This window comes from Vombatus ursinus, unplaced genomic scaffold (assembly GCF_900497805.2).
Source record: "Vombatus ursinus unplaced genomic scaffold, bare-nosed wombat genome assembly UNPS02014847.1, whole genome shotgun sequence".
NCBI classification, from domain to species: Eukaryota; Metazoa; Chordata; class Mammalia; order Diprotodontia; family Vombatidae; genus Vombatus; species Vombatus ursinus.
The window spans coordinates 5,754,860-5,777,826 of NW_020954625.1; the positions used below are offsets into that span (position 1 = coordinate 5,754,860).

General features: G+C 39.5%; 1 protein-coding gene across 1 annotated transcript in view; it reads right to left on the reverse strand.

Moving 5' to 3' along the window:
- DDX50 (DExD-box helicase 50) overlaps positions 1-22,967 on the reverse strand; it is a 28,540-nt gene continuing 5,573 nt past the window's right edge. The window contains exons 3-15 of the mRNA XM_027840638.1: positions 22,886-22,961; positions 21,483-21,661; positions 20,797-20,914; positions 20,494-20,679; positions 20,145-20,290; positions 19,083-19,232; positions 15,931-16,092; positions 15,199-15,318; positions 14,147-14,220; positions 10,695-10,854; positions 7,772-7,906; positions 7,218-7,262; positions 1-487 (exon numbers count right to left, since the gene is read on the reverse strand). Coding sequence (XP_027696439.1) covers positions 200-487; positions 7,218-7,262; positions 7,772-7,906; positions 10,695-10,854; positions 14,147-14,220; positions 15,199-15,318; positions 15,931-16,092; positions 19,083-19,232; positions 20,145-20,290; positions 20,494-20,679; positions 20,797-20,914; positions 21,483-21,661; positions 22,886-22,961 — 1,839 coding nt within the window. The 3' untranslated portion in view covers positions 1-199. The remainder of the gene's footprint in view (positions 488-7,217; positions 7,263-7,771; positions 7,907-10,694; positions 10,855-14,146; positions 14,221-15,198; positions 15,319-15,930; positions 16,093-19,082; positions 19,233-20,144; positions 20,291-20,493; positions 20,680-20,796; positions 20,915-21,482; positions 21,662-22,885; positions 22,962-22,967) is intronic.

Consider the following 22,967-nt stretch of genomic DNA (forward strand, 5'->3'; position numbering starts at 1 on the left):
GACAATAAAAGTTTCTTTTTATTCAAAGGTATAACTGGATAAGTAGATTTATTTTCACACGAATGGTTGGAATGTTATTTTTGAAAAATATGACCAAGTGCTTTTACAAACAGCGGATACATCCCTCAACTATGAAGACCCAATTTGTGGTGAATGATACACATGATCTGACCCAATTAACTAGCTTATATTGGCAGAATTAACTGTTGGAACTTCGTTTCTTGCCCCGACTTCTTGATCTATTTCCACCTCCACGCCTCCTGTTGTCTTGTCGACTCCTTGATCGGCCACCACCCTGCCGGCCACCTGACCGGCCACCACCTTGCCGGCCACCAGAACGGCCACCTGACCGTCCTCCTCCAAAGCGGCCACCTGACCGGCCACCTCTCTGTCTTGTGTTGGATGGTCTCCTTCCGTCATAATATTCTTCTAATTCTGGTAACGCATCTGGCACTGATAATATCCAGTCTGAATCATTCCACTCTGCCTGTGAGGACAATTTACGGGATTAATAAAAATTACACACAATGATTCCAGAAGTAAGCAGAAACCCCTTTCAAAAAACTGCAGCACCCCATGTCATTCAGGAGTCATTTATCCAGCTAGCTAAAGTAAGAGGATGTAGACAAAAGCCAGGAAGTGGAAAAGGGTCTCTGAGAAGCCCAAAAATAAGAAACAAAGCTCATGAGTGACAGCCCTTGAGAGGCTCTGAATCTCTTTAATTTTAGAATTATTTAATAGAGGGGTTTGTAACATAAGGTTTGTGAATGTTTTGTGTTCCCTTTGTAATCCTGTGTTTTATGTATTGATTTATTTATTTTTTCCATATATACTCAATTTATTGTTAAAATACAGAATGCTGCAATATACAAAGTTGGTTTCAGACATTTTTCTTCAATCTTAGTAGCCATTTTGGATTTTTTCCCCCTTTATTTTCAGTTTTCAACATTCACTTCTACAAGATTTTGAGTTCCACATTTTCTCCCCATCTCTCCCCTCTCCCCACCCAAGACTTCTGAATACCCCTTCCCCCAATCTGCCTTCCCTTCTATCACACTCCCCCCCCATCCCCTTCCCCTTCTATTTTCCTGTAGGGCAGGATAGATTTCTATACCTATCTTACGTATTTTAAAACATTATTCTATTGGAAATTGAGAGGATGCCCATCAATTAGGGAATGGCTGAACAAGTTGTAGTATGTAAGAAATGATGAGCTGGCAGACTTCAGAAAAACCTGTAAAGACTTGTATGGTCAGATGCTGAGTGAAGTGAGCAGAACCAGGAGACCGTTGTACATGGCAACAGCCATGTTGTTCGATGACTAACTTTGACAGATTTAACCCTTCTCAGCAATGCAAGGATCTAATTCATCTCCAAAGGCCTCATGATGGAAAATGCTATCCACATCCAAAGAAAGAACTATGGACTTTGAAAGCAGATCGAAAGCATACTATTTGCTGTTTTTTTTTCTTCTGTTGTACTTTGTTTCCTCTTTCTGGTGGTTCCTCCTATTGGTTCTAATTCTTACTTACAACATCACTACTGTGAAGATAGGTTTAATAGGAATGTATATGTATAGTCTATATCAGATAGCGTGCTGTCCTGGGGAAGGAGGTGAGGAGGGAGGGGAAGAAAACTTAAAACTCAAAAGCTTATGGAAGTGATTGTCAATAAATCAAAATAAATTAATAAAAAAATAAAAAATAAATAAAAATTAAAAAAAAAACAAAAAAAAAACATTATTCTAAGAGGGGGTCCATAGGCTTTACTAGATGGACACCAAAAAGGTTAAGAACCACCAGTCTAAACCAACTATTTAGGATGTCAATTTTCTATGCTCTAAAGCATAAGAAAAAACATCATCTGGAATGAGAAAAACCAGGCAAGAGACCAAACCATGAAAAGCTCCAAGAATTTAAGACACAAAGTACTAACTAATGCTGACAATGATGTTCCAGGCAGTACAAGGACCATTACTGCCGCCTGCCTATATTCGTACAGTGAGGCAGGATTTGCTCAAGCCCAGGCCTTCGGACTCCAATGCTAGACCCTTTAGAAGGCCATGAAGTGTGCAATACTTCCAAGGCCTGCAGTTCTGTCCGTGTGGCATTACTTTTTCCACATGGGCAAATCCGAACCTTCACGGCCCTTAGTTTGGAAGGCTGCAGCAGCTGATACATCCATCATCTTTTGGCCGAGCTGCTGATGCCTCCCTCACAAAACCAAGTCAAGCTTGAGCTTCAGATCAGGAGTCCATCACCTGTCCTGTCCTGGAAATCCTTCCAGTGTGGTTGGACTAGCCCTCAAGAAGCCAGGGTCACCTCCATGTCACAATGAAGCATCAGAGCACTACATCAATCAATAGAATTTGTGATGTATTCCAGAAATATTAGCATCCCAATAGTTTTGTTTTTTATATGATGGCTAAAAGGGAAAGTTCAAATTACCAAGGGAAAAAGGGTATGAAAAAACTCATTCCTGATTAGGAGAAATAAATGAGCTTTCAGTGTAACACTGGAGTCAGGAGATAAGGAATCTTAAGTTTACAAACTTATGTGAGGTGTTCACCTTAAGTAGTTAAGGGATTTGATTTGCCCCATCATATCTCACTGTGTGATAATGGGTATCTACTGTTCTTGTAATGGTACACAGAAGGTTCACTGTCAATAGAAAATGGACCAACATTTCCAAACAAGTTATGATAGTGATGCTGCCTTCCCCCCATCCCCCCAAAAAAAGAGCGCCATCGTAACACTTTCTTAAACGCACAGAAGAAAAAAGTTCAGAAGGAAGAACAAGCAAGCAGGAGGGTTTTGAAAGTAACTTGAAGAATTTGTTATATACTTTTTTCATTTTTTAATAGTATTTTCGCCCAATTACGTCAAGACAATTTTTAGCATTCATTTTTACAAGATTTTGAGTTCCAAATTTTTCTCCCTCCCTTCTTCCCCCTCTTTCTTCCTAAAATGATAGACAATAATTTTATATAGGTTTTACATTTGCTATCATGTAAAACAAATTTCTGTATTAGTAACAATTGTGAAAGAAACAGATTAAAAGGAAAAAAAAGCATAAATAAGAATGAAGTAGAAAAAAGTATGCTTTGATTTCCTTTCAGAGTCCATCATTTCTTTATCTGGATGGGGATAACATTTTCCTTCATGAGTCCTTTGTATTTATCTTGGATCACTGTGTTGCTGAGAAGAGCTGAGTCATTCATAATTGATCATCATACAGTGTTTTCCTGGTTCTGCTCATTTCACTTTGTATCAGTTTGTACAAGTCTTTCCAGATTTTTCTTTATTCTGCCTGTTCATCATTTCTTACTGCGCAACAGTATTCCATTACATTCACATGCCACAACTTGTTCACCCATTCCCCTATTGATGGACAGCCCCTCTATTTCCAATATTTTGCCACTACAAAAAGGGCTGCTATAAACATTTTTGCACATGTGGGTCTTTTTCCCCTTTTTTATGATCTCTTTGGCATACAGTAGTGCTATTGCTAGATCAAAGGGATCAGTCTGGTCGCCCTTTGGGCATAGTTCCAAATTGCTCTCCAGAATGGTTGGATCAGTTCACAACTCCACCAACAGTGCATTTTAATGTCCCAATTTCCCCACATTCTCTCTCTCCAATATTTGTCATTTTCCTTTTCTGTCATATTAGCCAACCTGATAGGTATGAGGTGGTACCTCAAAATTGTTTTAATTTGCATTTCTCTAATCAAGTGATTTAGATTACTTCTTCATATGCCTATGGATAGCTTTGATTTCTTCATCTGAAAACTGCCTGTTCATATCCTTTGACCATTTATCAATTGGGGAATGAATGGGCTTGTATTCTTATAAATTTGACTCAGTTCTCTACATATTTGAGAAATGAGGCCTCTTCCAGAGACACATGCTGTAAAGATTGTTTCCCAGTTTTTGGCTTTCTTTCTAATATTGGTTGCACTGGTTTTGTTTGTGCAAAAGTTTTTAAATTTAATATAGTCAAAATTATATATTTTACATTTTCATAATGCTCTCTTATCTCATTTGGTCATGAACCTGTAACTCACTTAACTTCTCTAAGAATATGGATGCCATGCCACTTGGTGCATGTGTTTAGTATTGATATTACTTCATTGTCTATGGTATCTTTTAGCAAGATGTAGTTGCCTTCCTTATCTCTTTTAATGAGGTCTATTTTTGCTTCGTCTGAGATCTGGATTGCTACCCCTACTTTTTTGCTTGAGCCAAAGCATAACAGATTCTGCTCTAGCCCCTTACTTTCACTCGGTGTGTCTCTCTGCTTCAAGTGTGTTTCTTGTAAACAACACACTGTAGGATTCTGGTTTTGATCCACTCTGCCATCTGCTTCCGTTTTATGGGAGAGTTTATCGTGTTCACATTCACAGTTATGATTACTAACTATGCATTTCCCTCCATCTTTTCCTCCTGTTTGCTCTCTCTCTCTCCTTTCACCTCTTCCCTCAACAGTGCTTTGTTTCTAAGACCTCCCCCAAGTCTGCCCTCTCTTCTGTCAGTACCCCCTCCCCTTACTTAATCTCCTCCCTTCCTACTTTCCTGTTGGGTAAGATAGATTTCTATATTCAACTGACTGTGTTTATTATTCCCTCTTTGAGCCAATTCTGATGAGTAAAGTTCAAACAATACCCCTTGCCCCACCATCTTTCCCTCCACTGTTTAATAGGTTTTTCACATTTCTTCATGTGAAATAATTTACCTCATTCTATCTCTCCCTTCCTTCTGCCCCCAATGTACTCCTCTTTCTCATCACTTAATTATTTTTGTCATTCCCTCAAATTCACCTTATATCAGTACCCTCTGTCTATATATAATTTCCTTCTAGTGTACTATTAGTGGTACAATTTTTTAAAGTATTACGAGTATCGGGGCAGGTAGGTGGCGCAGTGGGTAGAGCTCTGACCTTGGAGTCAGGAGGACCCGAGTTCAAATCCAGTCTCAGACACATGATGATTGCCTCACCAAAAAGCCAAAAAAAAAATTTACAAATATCAAACCAAACGCTTTTTTTGGAGGCAATTGGGATTAAGTGACTTGCCCAGGGTCACACAGCTAGTAAGTGTCACGTATCTGAAGCTGGATTTGAACTCAGGTCCTCCTCACTCCAAGGCCAGCGTTCTATCCACTGCGCCACCTAGCTGCCCCTAGAAGAATTACGAGTATCATCTTCCCATGTGGTGACGTAAACAGTTCAGCTCCATTGAAACTCTTATGTTTTCTTTCCCCTTTTTAGGCTTCTCTTTGATCTTGATATTGGAGATCAAATTTTTTGTTCAATTCTGGTTGTGTCTTTATAAAAGCTTGAAGTCCTTCTATTTCACCGAATGACCATTTTTTCCCTTGATGTATCATGCTTAATTTCGCCTCATAAGTGATTCTTGGTTGTGGTTCCTGAATATCATTTCCCTGACCTCCAATCCTTTCATGTTACAGCTGCTAAATACTGTGTAATATGATTGTTGCTCCCCAATATTCGAATTGTTTCTTTCCAGTCACTTGCAGTATTTTTTTCTTTACCTGGTAGTTCTATAATTTGGCTATAATGTTCCTTGGAGTTTTTATTTTGGGATCTCTTTCCTGAGATTATCAGTGGATTCTTTCAGTGTCTATTTTGCCCTCTGGTTCCAAGATATCAAGACAGTTTTCCTTCTTGAAAGATCCTGTCCAGATCCTCCTTTTGATTATGGCTTCCAGGTAGTACAATGATTCTGACATTGCCTCTCCTAGATCTATTTTCCAGGTCAGTTGTTTTTCCAATGAGGTATTTTACATTCTCCTCAATTTTTTTTTCATTTTTCTGAATCTGATTCATTTTTGATGTCTTACAAAGTCATTAGCTTCTACTTGCCCAATTCTAAAAAGTTGTTTCCCTCAGTTAGCTTTTGTACTTCTTTTTCCATTTGGCCAGCTGTACTTTTTAAGCAGTTGTTTTCTTTTTCCAAGCTGTTGGCTCTTTTTTCATAATTCTCTTGCGTCACTCTTACTCTCTTTTTAAGCTCCTTTTTGAGTTTTTCCATGAGTTCCTCCTGGGCTTGAGATCACTTCCCATTTTAACTCTGGGATGTTGCCCATAGGTGTTTTGTCATTGTTACCCACTTCTGAGTTTGTGTCTTGACCTTCCCTGTCACCATAACAACTTTCTATGGTCAGATTCTTTTCTTGTTGGTTTTTTGCTAGTGATTTTTGGCTTTTTTCCTCTTTTAAATTTGAACTCTGCACCCAGGATGGAAGGAGCACTGTCTCAGGCTTCTTGTGCCAGGTGCTGTAGGCCCTGGTTGTTTACCTGGTACTACACTGATGTTGCCCTAAGACTCACGAAGGACGCTCATGTCTGGTACTGTGCTGAGGAATAGGGTAGGAGGGTGGCTGGTGGTGCTAGAGGCCATAGCGGGTCTAGCAGTTTACCTGGTGATGAGCCGGGGTCCTAGCGCTGGTGTCTGGCGTGTGCTGAGAGTGACAGGGTGTTTCTGCATTTTTCTGGGGTTACACTGAAGCACGTGGTGGTTTGGCTGCTGGCAGGTGTCTGTTTGCCCAGGGATATGCTGAAGCACATGGTTGGCTGGTGCTCATGGCTGCCTGTTTGCATAGGCACCCATAGGGTTGGAGCCTACCTGTTTGCTGGGGTCTATGCTAAAGCATGTGGAGCTGGAGTCTGTCCTTCCCCTGGCTAGGTTGAGGCACAGGGGAGCGAGCGGGAGGGTGTTCCTGGAGTTGACATTTGCCTGCTCCATGGCTCAGGATCTCCCACTGGTTTCCTGAAGTGGGGCTTGCTGGGACACTTCCTGTCCTAGACTGCATTCCCCTTTCACCGGAGTGAGACAGACCTTTCTTCTAAGTTTCTTGGGCTAAAAGATTGTTTCACCCCATCTTTTTGCTGGTCCCTGCTGTTCCAGGATTTGTTTGGGGATGCTATATTATAGTTGTTAGGAATGTTGTAAACTTTTAAGAGAAGAGCAGGGAGTGTAAGGTGGAGATCTGCGATGTCATGTAGAATCCTATTTGTGTGCTTTACTGTGTATATGGAAATGTTATTTTTTCAGTGTTTAAGTTCAGAATATAGGAAAGTTTGTTTTTTTTTTTTAAAGCAAGCAACAACTTGCAGCAATCAGTTAATTTCACGGTACAATAGTACTCAGAACAGCTGGTTTAATATTCTTCTAAAAGTAGGCATAAAAAAGATTACCTGCATCAGTTCTGACTCACTTGTTGGAATATCGAAGCATACACCCTGGAAAGAGAATGGTAAAACTTTCTTTAAGTTTGAAATATTTAGGAGGCAATCTTCCCTAAAATAGGCTTTGATGGTAATCTCCCAGCAGTTTACATTTTTTTTTAAGAGAAAGGTTAAGTGAAACCCCATCCAAGTATAATAATAACTTTAAAAATGGGTAGTTTTATGTCATTGTCTCTAAGGCCCAAAGTTACAAAGTGTAATCAAATACCTACCCCTCCTCCAAAACTGCCTATGTGTTAGGATGCCAGACCAAAACATCAGTCCAACTTGAATTAACAGAAGTTACTTCAAAGACTAAGAAATTATGCCTACTTCTAAGGAATTTTGGATTTGGTGAAACAACAAGAGTGACTTTTAGCTTTCTATGGAGATTTTATCAGATATAAGCTAGCAAATCAGAAATCATATTTTCTGTACTGTAAAAAACAAAGTCCCAAACCTGCTAACCTTCTAAACAGTTTTCATTTGGTTACAAAGCTTTGTAGAGGAATTGTGACACCTACCATTTTCCCTTTTAGGAGGCACATGCGGACTATTCGGGACATGGTGTCACTACTCAGCTTCCTGCTGAGCTCCTTCCTAGCAGTGCTGATGTCCTGTAACTCTTCTGGACTTTGCAGAATCATAGTCACAAATCCCTTCAGGAGTAAAGATCACAGTCAACAGGGAGTATGGATTTTAGGATAATGAAAGAAAGCAGATTTTGCCTTTAAAACCACATGCATGAAGCAAGACAAAGACATTATGAATCACATGCTAATGCAGATCTTGCAAACACTCATAATTACAAGCATTTTCATTTTGGTAAATTAGCTAGAAAATCCATTAGGCAACATAACTTTTGTTTTCTAATATAATTTAAAATATAGAGAATTACTATAACAAGACTGAGCACCTAAAAGTCATTCAATATGCCCCACAGCATCTGGCAGAATATCTCAAATAGAGGATTCAGCATTTACTGAATAAATCAACAAACAGCGCCATATTATCTGCATTGTTCATTTGCTGCAGCATTTTAGTAGTTTTTGAAGCAGTTAGAAATTTCAAAAAATCAATATTCAGTAAAACACTGGTATATGCTTCTTCATGTGGCAGACAGACAATAGCGCAGCAGGAGGTGGAGGACGAGGTTCTAGGCCCAGCTCTTGGTAGCGCTCTGCTACTTCTTATGGTGTCACCACAGACAGGTCCCACAAACTACCAAAAGTAGGAAAGGAATGAGGATGTCACCCCTTGTTGGCCTCACACTGCGGAGGGTCAAATGAGGTAATGCACGTAAAGCTGTTCTGAACACTATAAAGCACAAAAGAGTAAGGCATTATTCAAATGGGAACAAACTGGAAAAGAGGTGGTTTATACTGCATATAAGAGACTTCTTATATGAACAGGCCAGATGACCAAAATGTCTCATTAATACAGAAAACAAAATGAAAAGAGGAAGACCGCTGTAGTAGAACTGTCGCTTTCTGCTTTTGAAGTTCACTGCATATTTAAAGAAAAAGAATAGGTTTTAAACTGCTCAGTTCTTATAAATTGAATGTTACTCAGATCTCAGCCTGCGGCCCTGAGCTAAAACCAACAACACAAAAGTTAATAGAGAGAAACAAAGTTGTGCGTTTTGGGTTCATGAAATCAACTCCAACACTTCATAGGAAGATCCTTCTGAGACAAGATCACTACTATGAGAAAGACAGGTATCTTAGGTTGCATTAACAGAAGTGAAAGGTTAGGGTCAATGGAAGTCACAATTATATGCTACTTGGCTTGGTATTGTCGAAAAGTCAGAAGAGCTTTGGATTCTGTCCCTCTGGTTGTGTTACCATGGGTAAATGTGCTTTGCTTTTCTAAGCCTCAGCTTCCTCATCAGTAAAATGGGGATAATAATTACATCTGCCTCGAGGATTTGTTAGAGGCAAATGAGATAATGTATGTAAATCACTTTTGTAACCTTTAAGGCTCTATGTACAAGGTCAGCTATTACTTGTTCTCCATGTGGTCAGACCACATCTACTGCACTGTGTTCAATTTCAGGTACTACATTTTAAGACAGATACTGATAAACTAGTATCCCAAAAAGGTAACCAGCCAATGAGTCAACAGGCATCTACTAAATACCTATTAGAAGATGGAGACGAGGGATAAAAGGGGAGCCAGGTGGCCCCATAGTGCACAGAGCTCCAGGTCTGGAGTCAAGAAGAGAAGTCTCCCCGAGTTCAACTCTGGCCTCAAACACTTACTAGCTGTGTGACGCTGGGCAAGTCACTCAACCCTGTGTGCCTCAGTTCCTCATCTATAAAATGAGATGGAGAAGGAAATGGTAAACCATTCCAGTATCTCTGCCAAGAAAACCCCAAATGAGGTCATGAAGAGTCCGACATGACTGAAAAATGACTGACCAACAGGATATCAGGACCAAAATAAAACCGTCCCTGCCCTCATGGAGCTTACATTCTAGCAGGGCAGCCCATATGTATATAAATAAGTATATTCAAAATACAAAGTAAGCTGGGAGGGAAGGAAGGACGGCCAGGACAAGCTTCATGCAGAAAGTGGCAAACGATCACGGTGTCCCACAAGGCAAAGGTGCGGTGAAGGTGCATCTCCGGCCAGTACAAAGGCCCAGAGGCATAGGAGTGTTAAATGGGTGAAGCAGGCAGGAAAGTTCAGCAGGACAGCAGAATTCAGGATGGGAGAAAAGTCTAATGAGGCTGGAAAGGAAGGTTGGAGCCAGGTTAGGCAACAGGGAGCACTGAGTACTTTAGAAATTTTTAGTTCTGTTCTTTAGGTCACTGAGTGGAAGATGCACCAGAGAGGAGGATGAAGGATAGGCATGAACGTGGGAGCAGAGAGAAGAGGGCTACAAGCAACCATGAACAGAGAAACATTGAGATTTGATGACAGGGTATCAGTGGGACCTTGGGGAGAGGAGAAACAGACGTGGTTATCTGCAGGGGCTGAGGTGAAAAGGAGAACAGCTAAAAGACAAGATCAATCCAAGGGGCTTCCCTGAGGGGAGCATGGCAGCACCAGGACCACTGTGGGGAAGTTTCAGGGAAGCACATCTCCCCTCCATTAAAGGAAGATCTTCTGAGTGACAGGCCTGTCTAGAGGGGAAGTCCACGCTCTCCACTGCTGAACATGTTTAAGGAGAGAGTGGATGGCCATCTGTCAAGGTTGCTTCAAAGAATTTTTGTATTTGGGTCCTTCCCAAGATTATGATTTGGGATAGATGTATGACAGCATTTCCTGAAGGAGGAAATTTCTTGAGAGAGAATGCCTAACAGCACAAACATGTTTTGCTGACACAGGACACAGGAAGCATGGCACATTAAGGGAGTTAAACAATCACAGTACTAAGGCACATTTATCGAGGTTCAGTTAGAATCTGCTGCCCTCCATCATCGCTGCCCCAAGGATTTGTACCTTATCAGAGTTGATCAAGGATCGAGGTTCGAAAGAGGAGGCCCCTGAGATGTGCGCTAATGCTGCTGCCAATGCATCCACTGCCCCCTTCTCCTCTATCAGTCTCTGAGCTGATGGCCGGAAAAATTCAACAGCAACAAAAGAAACTGAAGCCAGGGACCTACAATTTTATTTAATATAACATTTTCTTGGTTATAATGCAGAATTTTTACTTCCAGGTAAGACTGTAGAATTTTTAATCAGAATACAAGTCCATTAAACTGTTCCTTCATATTTAATGCTTTATCCATTAATTATATTTTCAGAAATGATTTGAAAACACCTGCAAAAGTCTAGTGATATTTTGCACATATTTAACTTTGATATGTTTCTTCTAGATTTTAGTATAACATAAGTCATATCATTATTTTTATTTTTGCAACACCAGAATTTCTCCAGATATCCCTCCAAGAGCCATCTCATATAACGAATGTTTTTTAAAGAAAAAACAAAAAAGAAGAGAAACTGGCAAAACTAATAAATGGCATAGAAAAGGTCTGAAAAGATACACAAGGTAGCACATCCATGGAACTGCTGCTCTCAAAAGAGCAGAATGGAGATATCTTCTTTGGGGCCATGCTTGGTTGTAATTTTGCCAAAGTCACTTTTAATTTTCTGGTTTTCTTTCCATTTACGTTGCTGTAGTCAGTGTGTCTGTTGTTTTCTTGGCTCTGTTGACTTCCTTCTTCACCAATGTTTCTCTGTATTTATCACACACATTTCTCACAGCATAGTAAGATTCCATGACGGTAATGGGTCTAAAGGCAATGATTTCTTGCTGGACAACTCCAAATTAATTTCATTATTCTTCATCTCTCTCTGTGTTGTAATATTTTTCACGGACCATAATTTGACAGCTTTATCAATCGATGGGCATCGACTTTGTTTTCAATCCTTTGCTATCACAAAAAGTGCTGCTATATTTTGATGTATATGAAGACTTCTTTATCAATCAAGTCCTCATATTATAAGCCTAGTAGTGGAATCTCTGGATCAAAGGGTATGGTCATTTTAATCATTATTATTTGCTTAATTACAAACTGCTTTCCAAAATAGTTTTACTGATTCACAGTTCCACCAGCAATGCACTGGTTTACCTATTGTCTCAATAGCACCTCCAACATTTTTTTGCCATTTCTGCCAATTTGCAAGGTATGAGGGGAAACTTCAGGGTTGTTCTAATTTTTATTTGTCTTATTATTAGTGATTTGGAGCCTTCTTCCATCTGGTTGTTAGTAATTGGCAATTCTTTTAAGAACTGTTTGTTCATATCCTTTGATTATTTACTGATTAAGGAAATGAATGGATTCTGCTCATATAATGATTATGTATCTTGGATACCAAACCCTTATCTGGGAAATTTGATGCAAAGAGTTTTTTAACCATTTATCTTGTATGTATTAATTTTGTTTGTATATCTTTTTAGTTACAAAGATAACTCTGTAGTCAAAGTTAACTATTTTATCTTTTGCAATTGCCTCTACCCCTTGCTTAAAAATATATCTCTTACCCATAGCTGTAAAAGATATATAATCTCCTTTAAAAAAATTTTTATGTTGTAATCTTTAATATCACAAATTTATTTTGAATTTATCATGAAATGTGGCATAAGATGTTATCTAAGTTTGATTTCTGCCAGACTGCTTTCCATTTTTTTCCCCAACAGTTTTTATCAAATAAGCACTACTTTTATTCTAGATTTTTTTGTTTCTTCAAATGAATTTTATCACTATTTTATTGAGTTCCATAAAGTATCACTTTAATAGACTGATAGCATTATAACTGTAAATTGTTTTGATGGGGTTGTCATTTTTATCAAACAGGCATTGCCATAAGCACTGAATATTCTTCCAAACTGTCCTAAAATTCTGTGTATTTGCATTTCCAATCAGTTATCTCTCTCTTGGGTTTTTTTGGGGTAGGTAGTACGACTTGCCACTATTCAAGTTTTTACTTTTTTGCAAATTATTTCTACTGTGCAGGCCAATAAATCCTGTTTTCATGGTTCTTATTTATCTCTTCAAACATCTGGGAATATACTGCTGTGGGTCCATGCTCCCTTGGGAATCCACAGGGTCCTCTGCCTCACCAGGTGCTGCCTTTGCTTTGTCTTGAAGTATTTATTCAGAAGTATTTGGACTTTTTTAGATGTCCTGAAGGCTATCTTCCCCTCTGTTATTAATATAGTCCCTGTTGGCTTATCTATGCACGTTCAAGGGTTTTAACCAAGTTTACTTCCTTCTGAGGTCTTTGTCAATTTCAGTCTTTTTTCCTTATATTTCCCTACTTTTCACTCTCTGACTCCTTCTTTGATGAAAGTTCCCCTAAGGACTAGACATCAAAGCTTTCTTAGCTTCCTCCCACACTAGGGAATTCACTTTTCACTAGCCTCAGTCTGTTAGACAGGTCTTCTCAAAGGACAGAAATGGCCTCGGCTGGGAGCCAGTCCCCCTTTTCTTCCAACCTGATGGAGCCTTTCCCCCATGCTGGTGTCCTGCCCTAGTTCGCTCTGTTCCTTAATTCTCTGGCTGAGTGTTGTTACAGAACAGAAGGCGAGCTTCCATTTTCTTGTACTCCGTCTCCTCCTCACAGGTAAGGATGGGGAAAGTTGAGTTTTGTTGCTTGTTGCCACAGGATGATGGGGAGAGCAGAGTAAATGGCTGAGGGGAAGGGTGAAGGTTGTGCCAGCAAAGATGACAGTAACATCAAGGAAAATGTCGAAGAGATCCCAGAACACAACCCTATGGGACCCATTATACAGCTGGTGGAGAAAGTGTTGAATGAGCATATTAGAGATTGGGATTAGCCTTCTTGGTTGTCAGTTCATAAAACTGTTACTTCATCAGGGTTCTTAGCATATCTTAATTTGCACAGATAATTACAAATGCCTTATCTTTTATTTCTGGAGAGGTCCAAGGATTCACGAGTGTTGGAGAAAATGTCTAGTCTTCCATCTTGTTGGGTCACATGACCTAGATAACACTCATACATAGCAGTCACTCTTATCTTGACACGTATCAAGTTGATTTAAATATGGATTGGTATGACCACTAACACACTTACTTTTCTCCAGATAGTGCTATAAAACTTCATTGCTGGTTTATGAAAGGGAGTAATGAGTTTAATTTTTCAGTATTGTTCTAGTTAATGAGGAATCAAGATGATTACCAAGTAGCAGTTTACACTTCTTTCTCCTCAAGAAGCAATATATGCAGATTTTCATTGTCCAACTTTGCAAACAGAAATATTTTAACGTAGCTAACCACACTGGTAATAACTGGCCACCTGAACTTTGGAAATTGGAAATATGTTAAATGACGCACTACAGGTGGTCCTTAAGAAACATTTAATGAATTGAAACTGTGTACCACGGACAAGAGAAAAAATATTACTCGATATAAAAAAAACCATACCTGATGGCATCCATACTCCGAGATTTAACTAAATCCATGGTAGTTGGAACACCTACACGTTTAAAAGTTATTCCCTGAAAATGAAAGAATCATATTAAAGAAAATGGAAGTCTCTGGAAATAATTACTAGATTAATCCACTTGGATAATTTTTATTTCCTTGGATATATACTGAAATATTTCCAAACTCCAGATTAAGGTCTATTTATGCCAAAAAAAAAAAAAAACCCCAAAAAAACAAGAAAACCCACAACAAACTGATAAAATAAAATTTTTATGATGTATTTGTTGGTTGTAATAGGATGAACTGGTAATTTCCAAAAGATGACTCCTTTGATATCAACAGAGTCTTTCCTGACAAAAGCTGCTTATCAGCCTATGTATAATTTCTTTCAGAACCTTTATTATGCCATTATTCAACAGGTGGTCCATTGAATCCCTCAGTATAAACATCTTAGACAAGCACCCCACAGATAAACAATGAAATGCACCCAGAACTGAACAGGAGAATAAGCTGGATTACACTGAGAGAGATTACACTGAGCTGGATTAAACTGAGAGAGATTACACTGAGATTACACACACTGCTTTCAACGAGCCCAAGCTGTTTGCTTAGGCAAAAACATTTTTAACACCAATATTTTCCTCCCTGAGAATCATGGAACATCAAGATCTCAGAAGAATCAAAACTGTAGAACTGGCCCAAAAAGCAATGGAAAGAAACAAGGTGGCTTTATGTATGTTGGAGCACATCATCACCAATGATTTGTACACAATAAGTAGTATGAAAGACATCATGCATGAAAGATATGACCAAAAAAGGAAGGGGGCTAGTATGTAGCAAGAGTGAAGCATAAAAAGATGCAATGCCTGATGTGCTTTTCTGGCTTCCTTAAATCCTTAAAAGTCTCAAACAAGATTTTAACTTTCTGTACATTTCATATCCAAGAACAAAAACTGAGAATCAGCAGAAGGTCCATGTCTGTGATTTACAGTTAAAGAGAGAACCTTCCCCCCACTGCAGAGGAGGTAGCAGGCCATAGCTCTACTCACCGCTTTTCCTTCCACATATTTCAGCTGACCTCTTTCATTTGGCTGATAAAAACATATACAAATCCCTGTTCGTCCAGCTCTCCCTGTGCGTCCAGAACGATGGATGTAGGATTCAACATCCTGAATAAGAAGAGATAATCCTCGTGAAACTTCTGGCATGATGCACAACAGATAACTGCATTCAGGAAGATTATTATAATAGCTATAAAATATATAAAATTATATAATAGCTATGTTATAAAAATCTTTTGATCATTTCTTCAAAAACCTTTATTGTAAAGTAAAAGTCAAAGCTTCCTCTCTACTAATGTTTTCCATGGTCTATTTCCTCCTTCTGTTAGTTTTGTTGCCTCCTACTTTGAATACATAAAATCATGGGCCACCCAAGAAGCTTCATGGACAGACTGTGAGAGTGCCAGTCAGGAAGCTCTGACTTCAAATCCTGCCTCAGACACTTCCTTAGCTATGTGACCCTGGGCAAGTCATTTGATCTCTCTGAGCCTCAATATCCTCATCTGTAAAATACAGATAATAAAAGCACCAATAACAGTAAAAGCTATTGCAAAAAGCTAATCTTTGAGAATATATAGGGGGCTAAGAAGCAACAGAAAACAACTCAGCCTTCTCTAAGCCAAAGAACAAACCACTAATGAACAATAAAGTTTATTTAAACCGCTCTCAAAAATGAAAATGGCAGGGCCTTCACATTAAAACCATACCCTCATCACCTACCTGTGGAGGTGAACTCTGAATGACAAGATCAACCTCAGGAATATCCAAACCACGCGCAGCCACGTTAGTTGCCACCAAAACTTTGAAGATGCCTTCCCTGAAGCCTTTCAATGTGATTTCTCTTTGTGACTGTGCAATATCACCATGCAAACACTGTGCATTCTATTTATAAAGAGGGAGAAAAAAAAAAAAGAAAAGTACTGATAGTACTCACTTCTGGCAGAACCAGGCCAGCCGTGACATTTTATAAGCCCTATTTTAACAACATGGCCTGGTAAAGTCCTCCTCTGGTGGGTACCTCATTGTGGCTCAGAGGTGATCCAGCACTGCTGAAGGTTCTGCCTGGGGGCGCAGGTCGTGGCTGATTCAACAAGCCGTTTCAAGTTCAGGTACCCTGGTCCCCTAAGCCAGCGCTTCTTAAGCTGTGGGTTTAAGAAGTGCTGAAGGAGCTCAAGTGGAACACGTTTAGGAAGCCCTGCTCTGAGCTGGTAGGATTGCAGGGTAGGTCATCACCCCAAGGCTGGCCATCAGGTAACGCATTGTTCTGGCCACAGCTCCGCGTGAGTGACCCTCCAAGATGTGGAAGGATTGATTGCTCTGCATCTGGAGAAGACCAGGGTCCCTTGAAGCATTAAAGTACATAACTAAAGGACTTACAACCATTTTAATGAAATGTCATCTAAATCTTTAGAGAAACAAAGCCATAATTTCATCTAGTGTTAACAAAAAGAAGCCACCAAATCATCAATGTTAACTATGTCACCTGTGTTTCACGTAGGGGTCTTCACAGCCATCTCTTTCTGGTTCACTTAAAAGACAAAACATGGCCCAATTGGTTCTAATTCTTCTTTACAACATGACTGAAAATATGTTTAATAGCAATGTATATGTAGAGCCTATATCAGATTGCATGTCATCTTGGGGAGGGAGGAGGGGAGCAAAGGAAGAAAATTTAAAACTTCAAAGCTTACGGAAGTGAATGCTGAAAACTAAAAACAAATAGTAAAAAAAACAAGACATGGTAGTTCTCACTTCGGTCACCACTAATGATGACAACACACTGTCTGATAATAATGGCAACCTCCATGTAGACTGTGTCAAAGAAGCTGACTTGCAGTTCAGAAATCTAAACAGGTTTTTCCCACCCAAGTGATGCTGCAAAAATAGGAGTTAGGTCCTCAAGTTAGCACACAAAAGCCTAAGGAGCCCACATAAGGAATTTCTATTTGGGCCGCCACTTGAAACCCAGTAAGGAGGTCAATTACTCCACTCCCGTAGTGTCAAAAGGCAACACCTACCACTGCAGAGGACTTCCTCTGGCCATCAGAAGCAGGCTCATCGATTCTTGGGCTAGGTATGTAAACTGACTTATGTTTGCATTTGAAAGTGAACTAAGAAACCAAAGGGTATTTTGGAAAGAAGGACAGTCAGGGACCTTGTGTTGAAAGAGGATGTTCCCCTTCAATTGGCTGCCCCAAAAACCCTTCATTTTGCATACAGAGATGGTCTACCTTCTACCCACATGGGCTTCAAAATGGCTACAAGTCCAAATCTGTGACTTATACAAAGAAGAATCTTTAAATATTAATGTTTAAAAACAAAAATTGCGGCTTTTGGGGGAATACTCCTAGCATCTTTTGATCAGCTAACTATCTGTTACCAATTAAATAGTACATGAATTTAAATTCTTAGGTAATTATTTTAAAGAAAATGTTTTCTTTCAAGGCTCATCAAGATAAACAAATGTCAGAGTCACTGTGGTGAAATTCTATTTTACCAAGTGGCACCTAAACTATCCAAGAAGTAGGAGCTCAAATTCTTTAAGGTACAAGACACATTTTAAATCAAGGCATTTTGCAAAACTCCTTCTTCCAACAATCATTCCCTCTGACCCAAGCACATAGGCTCAATTCCCTACAAACAGGGCTGTGTGTTCCATGGCCAAAATCAAATGCTTTAGTAGCTGGAGCCTACCTCTAGAACCTTGTGCCACTTAAGTAATGGCTGGCTACAAACCTGTAAGGACCAGAATGCTATTTATTGTACCCATGGAGTTCACAAATCATTTCTCAAGCAGGTACCAACATAACAATAACTGGGTCTAATCAAAAACTATGTGTTTCGGAATGGTTATTCTGAATAATTAAATATAGAATTGGCACAGAATAATTAAATTGGTCAAAGTAGATCCCGCCTAAAAATTCGATTCAACAAGCATTTATTAATTGCCTCTTCTAAGAGAGGCATGCTGTTACTCATTCTTGTAGCCTCACTTCTTAAATTGGGATTCTGTGTTAAGGCTGGCCCTGCCTATTTCTAGAGAGAATGTTAGGGGTTTGTAGGATTCTAACCTTTATTACCTGGAGTCCTGGTGCTATGTTCTCTGCATAGTGAGTGCTGTGTTCTTCAAGGACCTTAGGGGCAGCTCAGGCCAGAAAGCTACATACTTCCAGACACCCTAAACAGTCTGATCTACTGCAACTTGTCCCAGTCAGGTAGCTGTACAGCTCTGCAGGTCCCCCACCATGCTAAATCCCTCCCTTGGTCACTCATCTGTGGCCTGAATCCATGATCCCTATGCAAGACTTTCTGCTAGATCATGAGGACAAAAAGACCTTAAAGATCCTCTGCATTACCTTTCGTTCTGCTCTTTGTATCTGGAATCACTCCAGAAATTCCATAGGATCATTTAAATGGTCTCTGCTGAAGAACAATTACTACTTGTAACAATGCATACTTGCCATCCAACATCAAAATATAAGCAACTATTAAGAGTGCCTGTTTGCATAGGTTATTTTAAAACCACAGCTGCTTTGCATACAACAGTTAAAATGACAAATGGATGTATTCATCTGTTTAATCTTTTAATAAATCAACCCTCCTTACACTCAGAAACTCACTCAAATCTTATTCCGTTTGATCCCTGCCTCTAATATATTTCAAAAATCAAATTGCTTTGCAGTGGCTTTTAGTCAAAAACAGTAATAATGGAGCAGATGACCTGACCAGAGGGTTGTTCTTTTTCTGGCATTCAGTTCTTTGACCTTAACCGAATTCTGAATGTCAATCCACACGTCCCACAAACCAACAAGCTCCTAATCATTTCCCATTCCCACAGCCTCAACTGCCAGGGCTCTACAGAAGGTAACTACCTGCTTTATGTGAGGATTCAAGGCCATCTCAGCCACGTTTTTCTTCGTCTCACAGAAGATGATGGCTCTCCCGTCATTTCCACTGTAGACCTGAATGACGTCCCCAATCACTGCTGCCCTCTGAGACCAGTGGCACTGGATGGCCAAATGCTTTGAGAGAAAATTTCAAAAATGTGATCTACAAATCACAGAAAGACGGACCCTGTCAGCTCAACTTCCCAAATGATCGGTAACTGCCAAAAGCCTCTTCTGCCTCAGACTGACTACATCGTGAGCTCTGCTGACTGAGCCAAAGAATGAGGCTCGGTCTGCACATGTGCAGAGAATTCAAGTGATGCCCCCTAAATACTTCTAAGGGCACCCACCTCACCAGGTTGTCGTAAAATGCACTTTGCAAACCTTAAAGCACTATGGAAATGCTAGTAATTAGTTCGGCTATAAATGCATGTTTCAAAAATGAGAATTTGCTCCAATTCAATTGATACAGTAGGGAACATTTTGACCAGAACTGGTACTGAGTTTGCTTCCTCAAGATTTCTCCTCCAGAGAAACATTGGCAATGCAGAAAAACTCACCACTTCAAAAGAACTCACAAGCTGCAATCCTTCCATGCCTACTTCCACAAACAAACTTTAGGTGTTTGTCAAGGTAAATTGCCAAATTTACTGTATATGTTCTGGAGCAGTAGGAACTGCAGGCAGAGACGGGCTGGTCCTTATCCCCCACCCCCACCTCAATGGAGGCCCACTGAGGTCAGGATCTCAACCTACCTAACTGGTTTGGACTGTGGAAAGGGACGGACAGGGAGGGAGGAGGCTGAGGAGGAGGCCATGGATGCTGACACTATTTGTAATATTTCTTTTTTTAAACATTTAACATGTATAAAACTGTGCTACAATTTTCATTAGGTTCCTATCATTTTTTGACACATCACTGACAAGGTTTTCCCCCATAAGCTCTGTGGTTTAATTGCAAATTTTGCATAGCGTGATGCTTTTTGGAAACACGTTTCTCGTCATAGCAGAACTATCTTTTTTATTATTTTTAAACAAAATTCCTTACTTCCACAGTGGTTGCAGTCTTTTGAGTCATTTTCCCCACAAGATCAATCTCTTCATATTTGGTTTTCATGTATTTTTTGGCAACTTTATATACCCACTGTGGGCAAGTTGCAGAAAACAGGAGGGTCTGAGGATTGTCTTCGGAACCTTAAACAAATAAATCCGATTCAGTGTCCTAGAACATCATTGTAAGACTCTTTGAAGCTCTCCAGCCCAATCCCCAAACCCAAGATGAATGTACTTTCTAAGTTCAAAGCCCAAATATTTACGCATGCATATGCACACCTCCGAAAACACAAAGGCTTCATGAAGATTTTTTTTAATCCACCTCTAACATTATTTTGAAATACCTGTTTTGTAAGATCCATGGATAACGTCCTCCACTTGGTCAGCAAAGCCCATATCTAACATTTGGTCCACTTCATCAAGCACGACATGACGCAGTTTAGAGAGATCCAAACGGCCACTCTGCAGGTGGTCTTTGATACGGCCAGGGGTCCCAACTAAGATGTCAATACCCCTTCTAATGTGATTAACTAAGGAAGGGGGGAAAAAGCCAATAATATTTGTAAATTAAAGTCTAAGAATTTCTGCTGTTTCCTTTGCTATACCAATAATTGCATGCTTAAAAATTACCACAAACATTCACTCACTCTGGCCTTGATATGGTGTTCCTCCATAAAAACATGCCACACTAAGTTTCCGAGTTATGTCTTGGAAGTCTTTGGCTACTTGGTTTGCCAGTTCCCTTGTCGGAGCCAGAACAAGTACCTGGTTAGTGGTTTAAAAAGAAAGAGAGAAAGAGATGCATTTCCAAGACCTAAATTCACATAAGAGACACATACTTAAAAGCAGGGATTGAATATGGCATCATACATCTCTAAAAAATAAAAAGAACCACCAAAGTCTCCTTTAAAGCAGTTCTAGGGAGGAAAAAACAACTTATTTCTACCATCTGAATGATATTCTAATTTCACATGAAAAAGTGAATTGTTAAAAAAAAAAAAAAATTAGTCCCCATGAACAAGGTGTGGATTTCTAGGAAAAGGTATTACTGAATATAATTACATGTGTAAGTACTTTAAAAATAAGCTTATCAGCTTCATGTTATATGAAGTTATCAAAAAATCTCAAGACCCATAGAGAACACTAACATCCTACTTCAAAAATCTTTACTATGCAACTTCCAAAAGGTAAGAGGATTCTTTCTGAAATGTTTGCTTTGAGACCCAGAAGGCTCATTGGACTTTTTATTCTCAGATATTGAAGCTTAGACAACAATCTCTTTTCCTTCATAATACTATTTAAAGCCATTCATGCCTGTAATTGTAATGGTTACCTTTGGAGATCGGGTTTTTTTCATTTCTTCCTGATCTCTTTGGAGTTTCTCAATCAAAGGGATAGCAAATGAAAATGTCTTCCCTGTTCCTGTCCGTGCCTGAGCAATTAAATCTTTCCCTTCGTATACAGGACTAAATGTCTTCACTTGGATGGGAAACAAATAAGTTACCCCTCGAGCTGTAAAATGAAATGTTGTTAGAATGGTTCTGCAGCATCAGCTCTGGTACTTGCATGACCAATACAGATTCCTCAGGGCTTCTGTAGAGAGGCTGTCCAAATGACAGAAACACTCTTATTTATGCTCCAAAGAAGCAGGGTCGCCATGTTGACCCACCTATAATGTAGATCTGCTTATACCCACACAGAGGGTGGAGGGAACTGGTAAACAGGTTATCCTTCCCACAACTCTTCAAGAACTCCATCAATGCAAAGGGAATTCACTCCAAAGTTGCTGCAAGTAAGTTCATCAGTGAAATAAATTTAGAGCAGCTAACAATGGGGTAAGTTGTCTATACTTAAAAAGAAAGGACCAGGGGCCTGGGAGTCCAAGAAACTGCCTTTGGGACCTCAGAAAAGCTTCAGCCACTTTGAGCCTGAGCTCTCACTGTGTAAGATGGGAGGACGGGACTAAATGTTCACATGGTTCTCTTCCAGTGCTAACACTGTATGATGCCAAATGATAAAATAAATCAATGGCTCAAAAGAATGAATCTGCATACTGGCTCACCAATGGACTGCTAGCTTTAATTTCAACCCAGGCTTAAAAATAGCAGCTTAAAGGGCTGCTAGAACTGATACAATCCCAGGTTTCTTAAAAAACAAAACCCTGAAAATTCCCAGGTAAAATGAAGCAATTTCCAAAATACAGATTACAAGTACTCAAGCAAGTTAAAATTTTTAAAATGATTTTTTTTAGTCTTGATCCAATTTCACTGATACAGGAAACTTCCAATGTAAAGCCTCCACCCACCCACGCAAATCAACAACTGTTCTCAATGTATTCTGTCATCACTTGGGATGTTATGCAGTCAAGGGATCTGCCCAGGCTTATGCAACAAAATCAGTATATATCAGTCAGGAGTTGAACCCAGGTGTTCCTACCTCCTTGGCCAACGCTCTATTGATTATGCCATGCTGCCTCTCATCACTAATAATTATAATAATAATGATAAAAAAATCACATTTGCAAATAATAATTAGTACATAACTAATTCACAATGTTAAAAATAACTTTTGAGACAGGGCTCCTTAAGATAAGAGAAGATCAACAAGGACAGCACAGAAAGAAGCATAATTCAAGATCAGTTGTTTCACACTGTCTTAAATGACACTTTTCTTTTGACCAGAAAAGGCACAAGAGTAGTTTCGCTTCCCTACACACTGACCTAAGCTTCATATTACCTTTGAGAAGTTTTATTGTTTCTTCAGAGATAGGGAATCGGGAGAAGGCACCGTCTTTCTGCTCAGGTGTTTGGTCCTATCA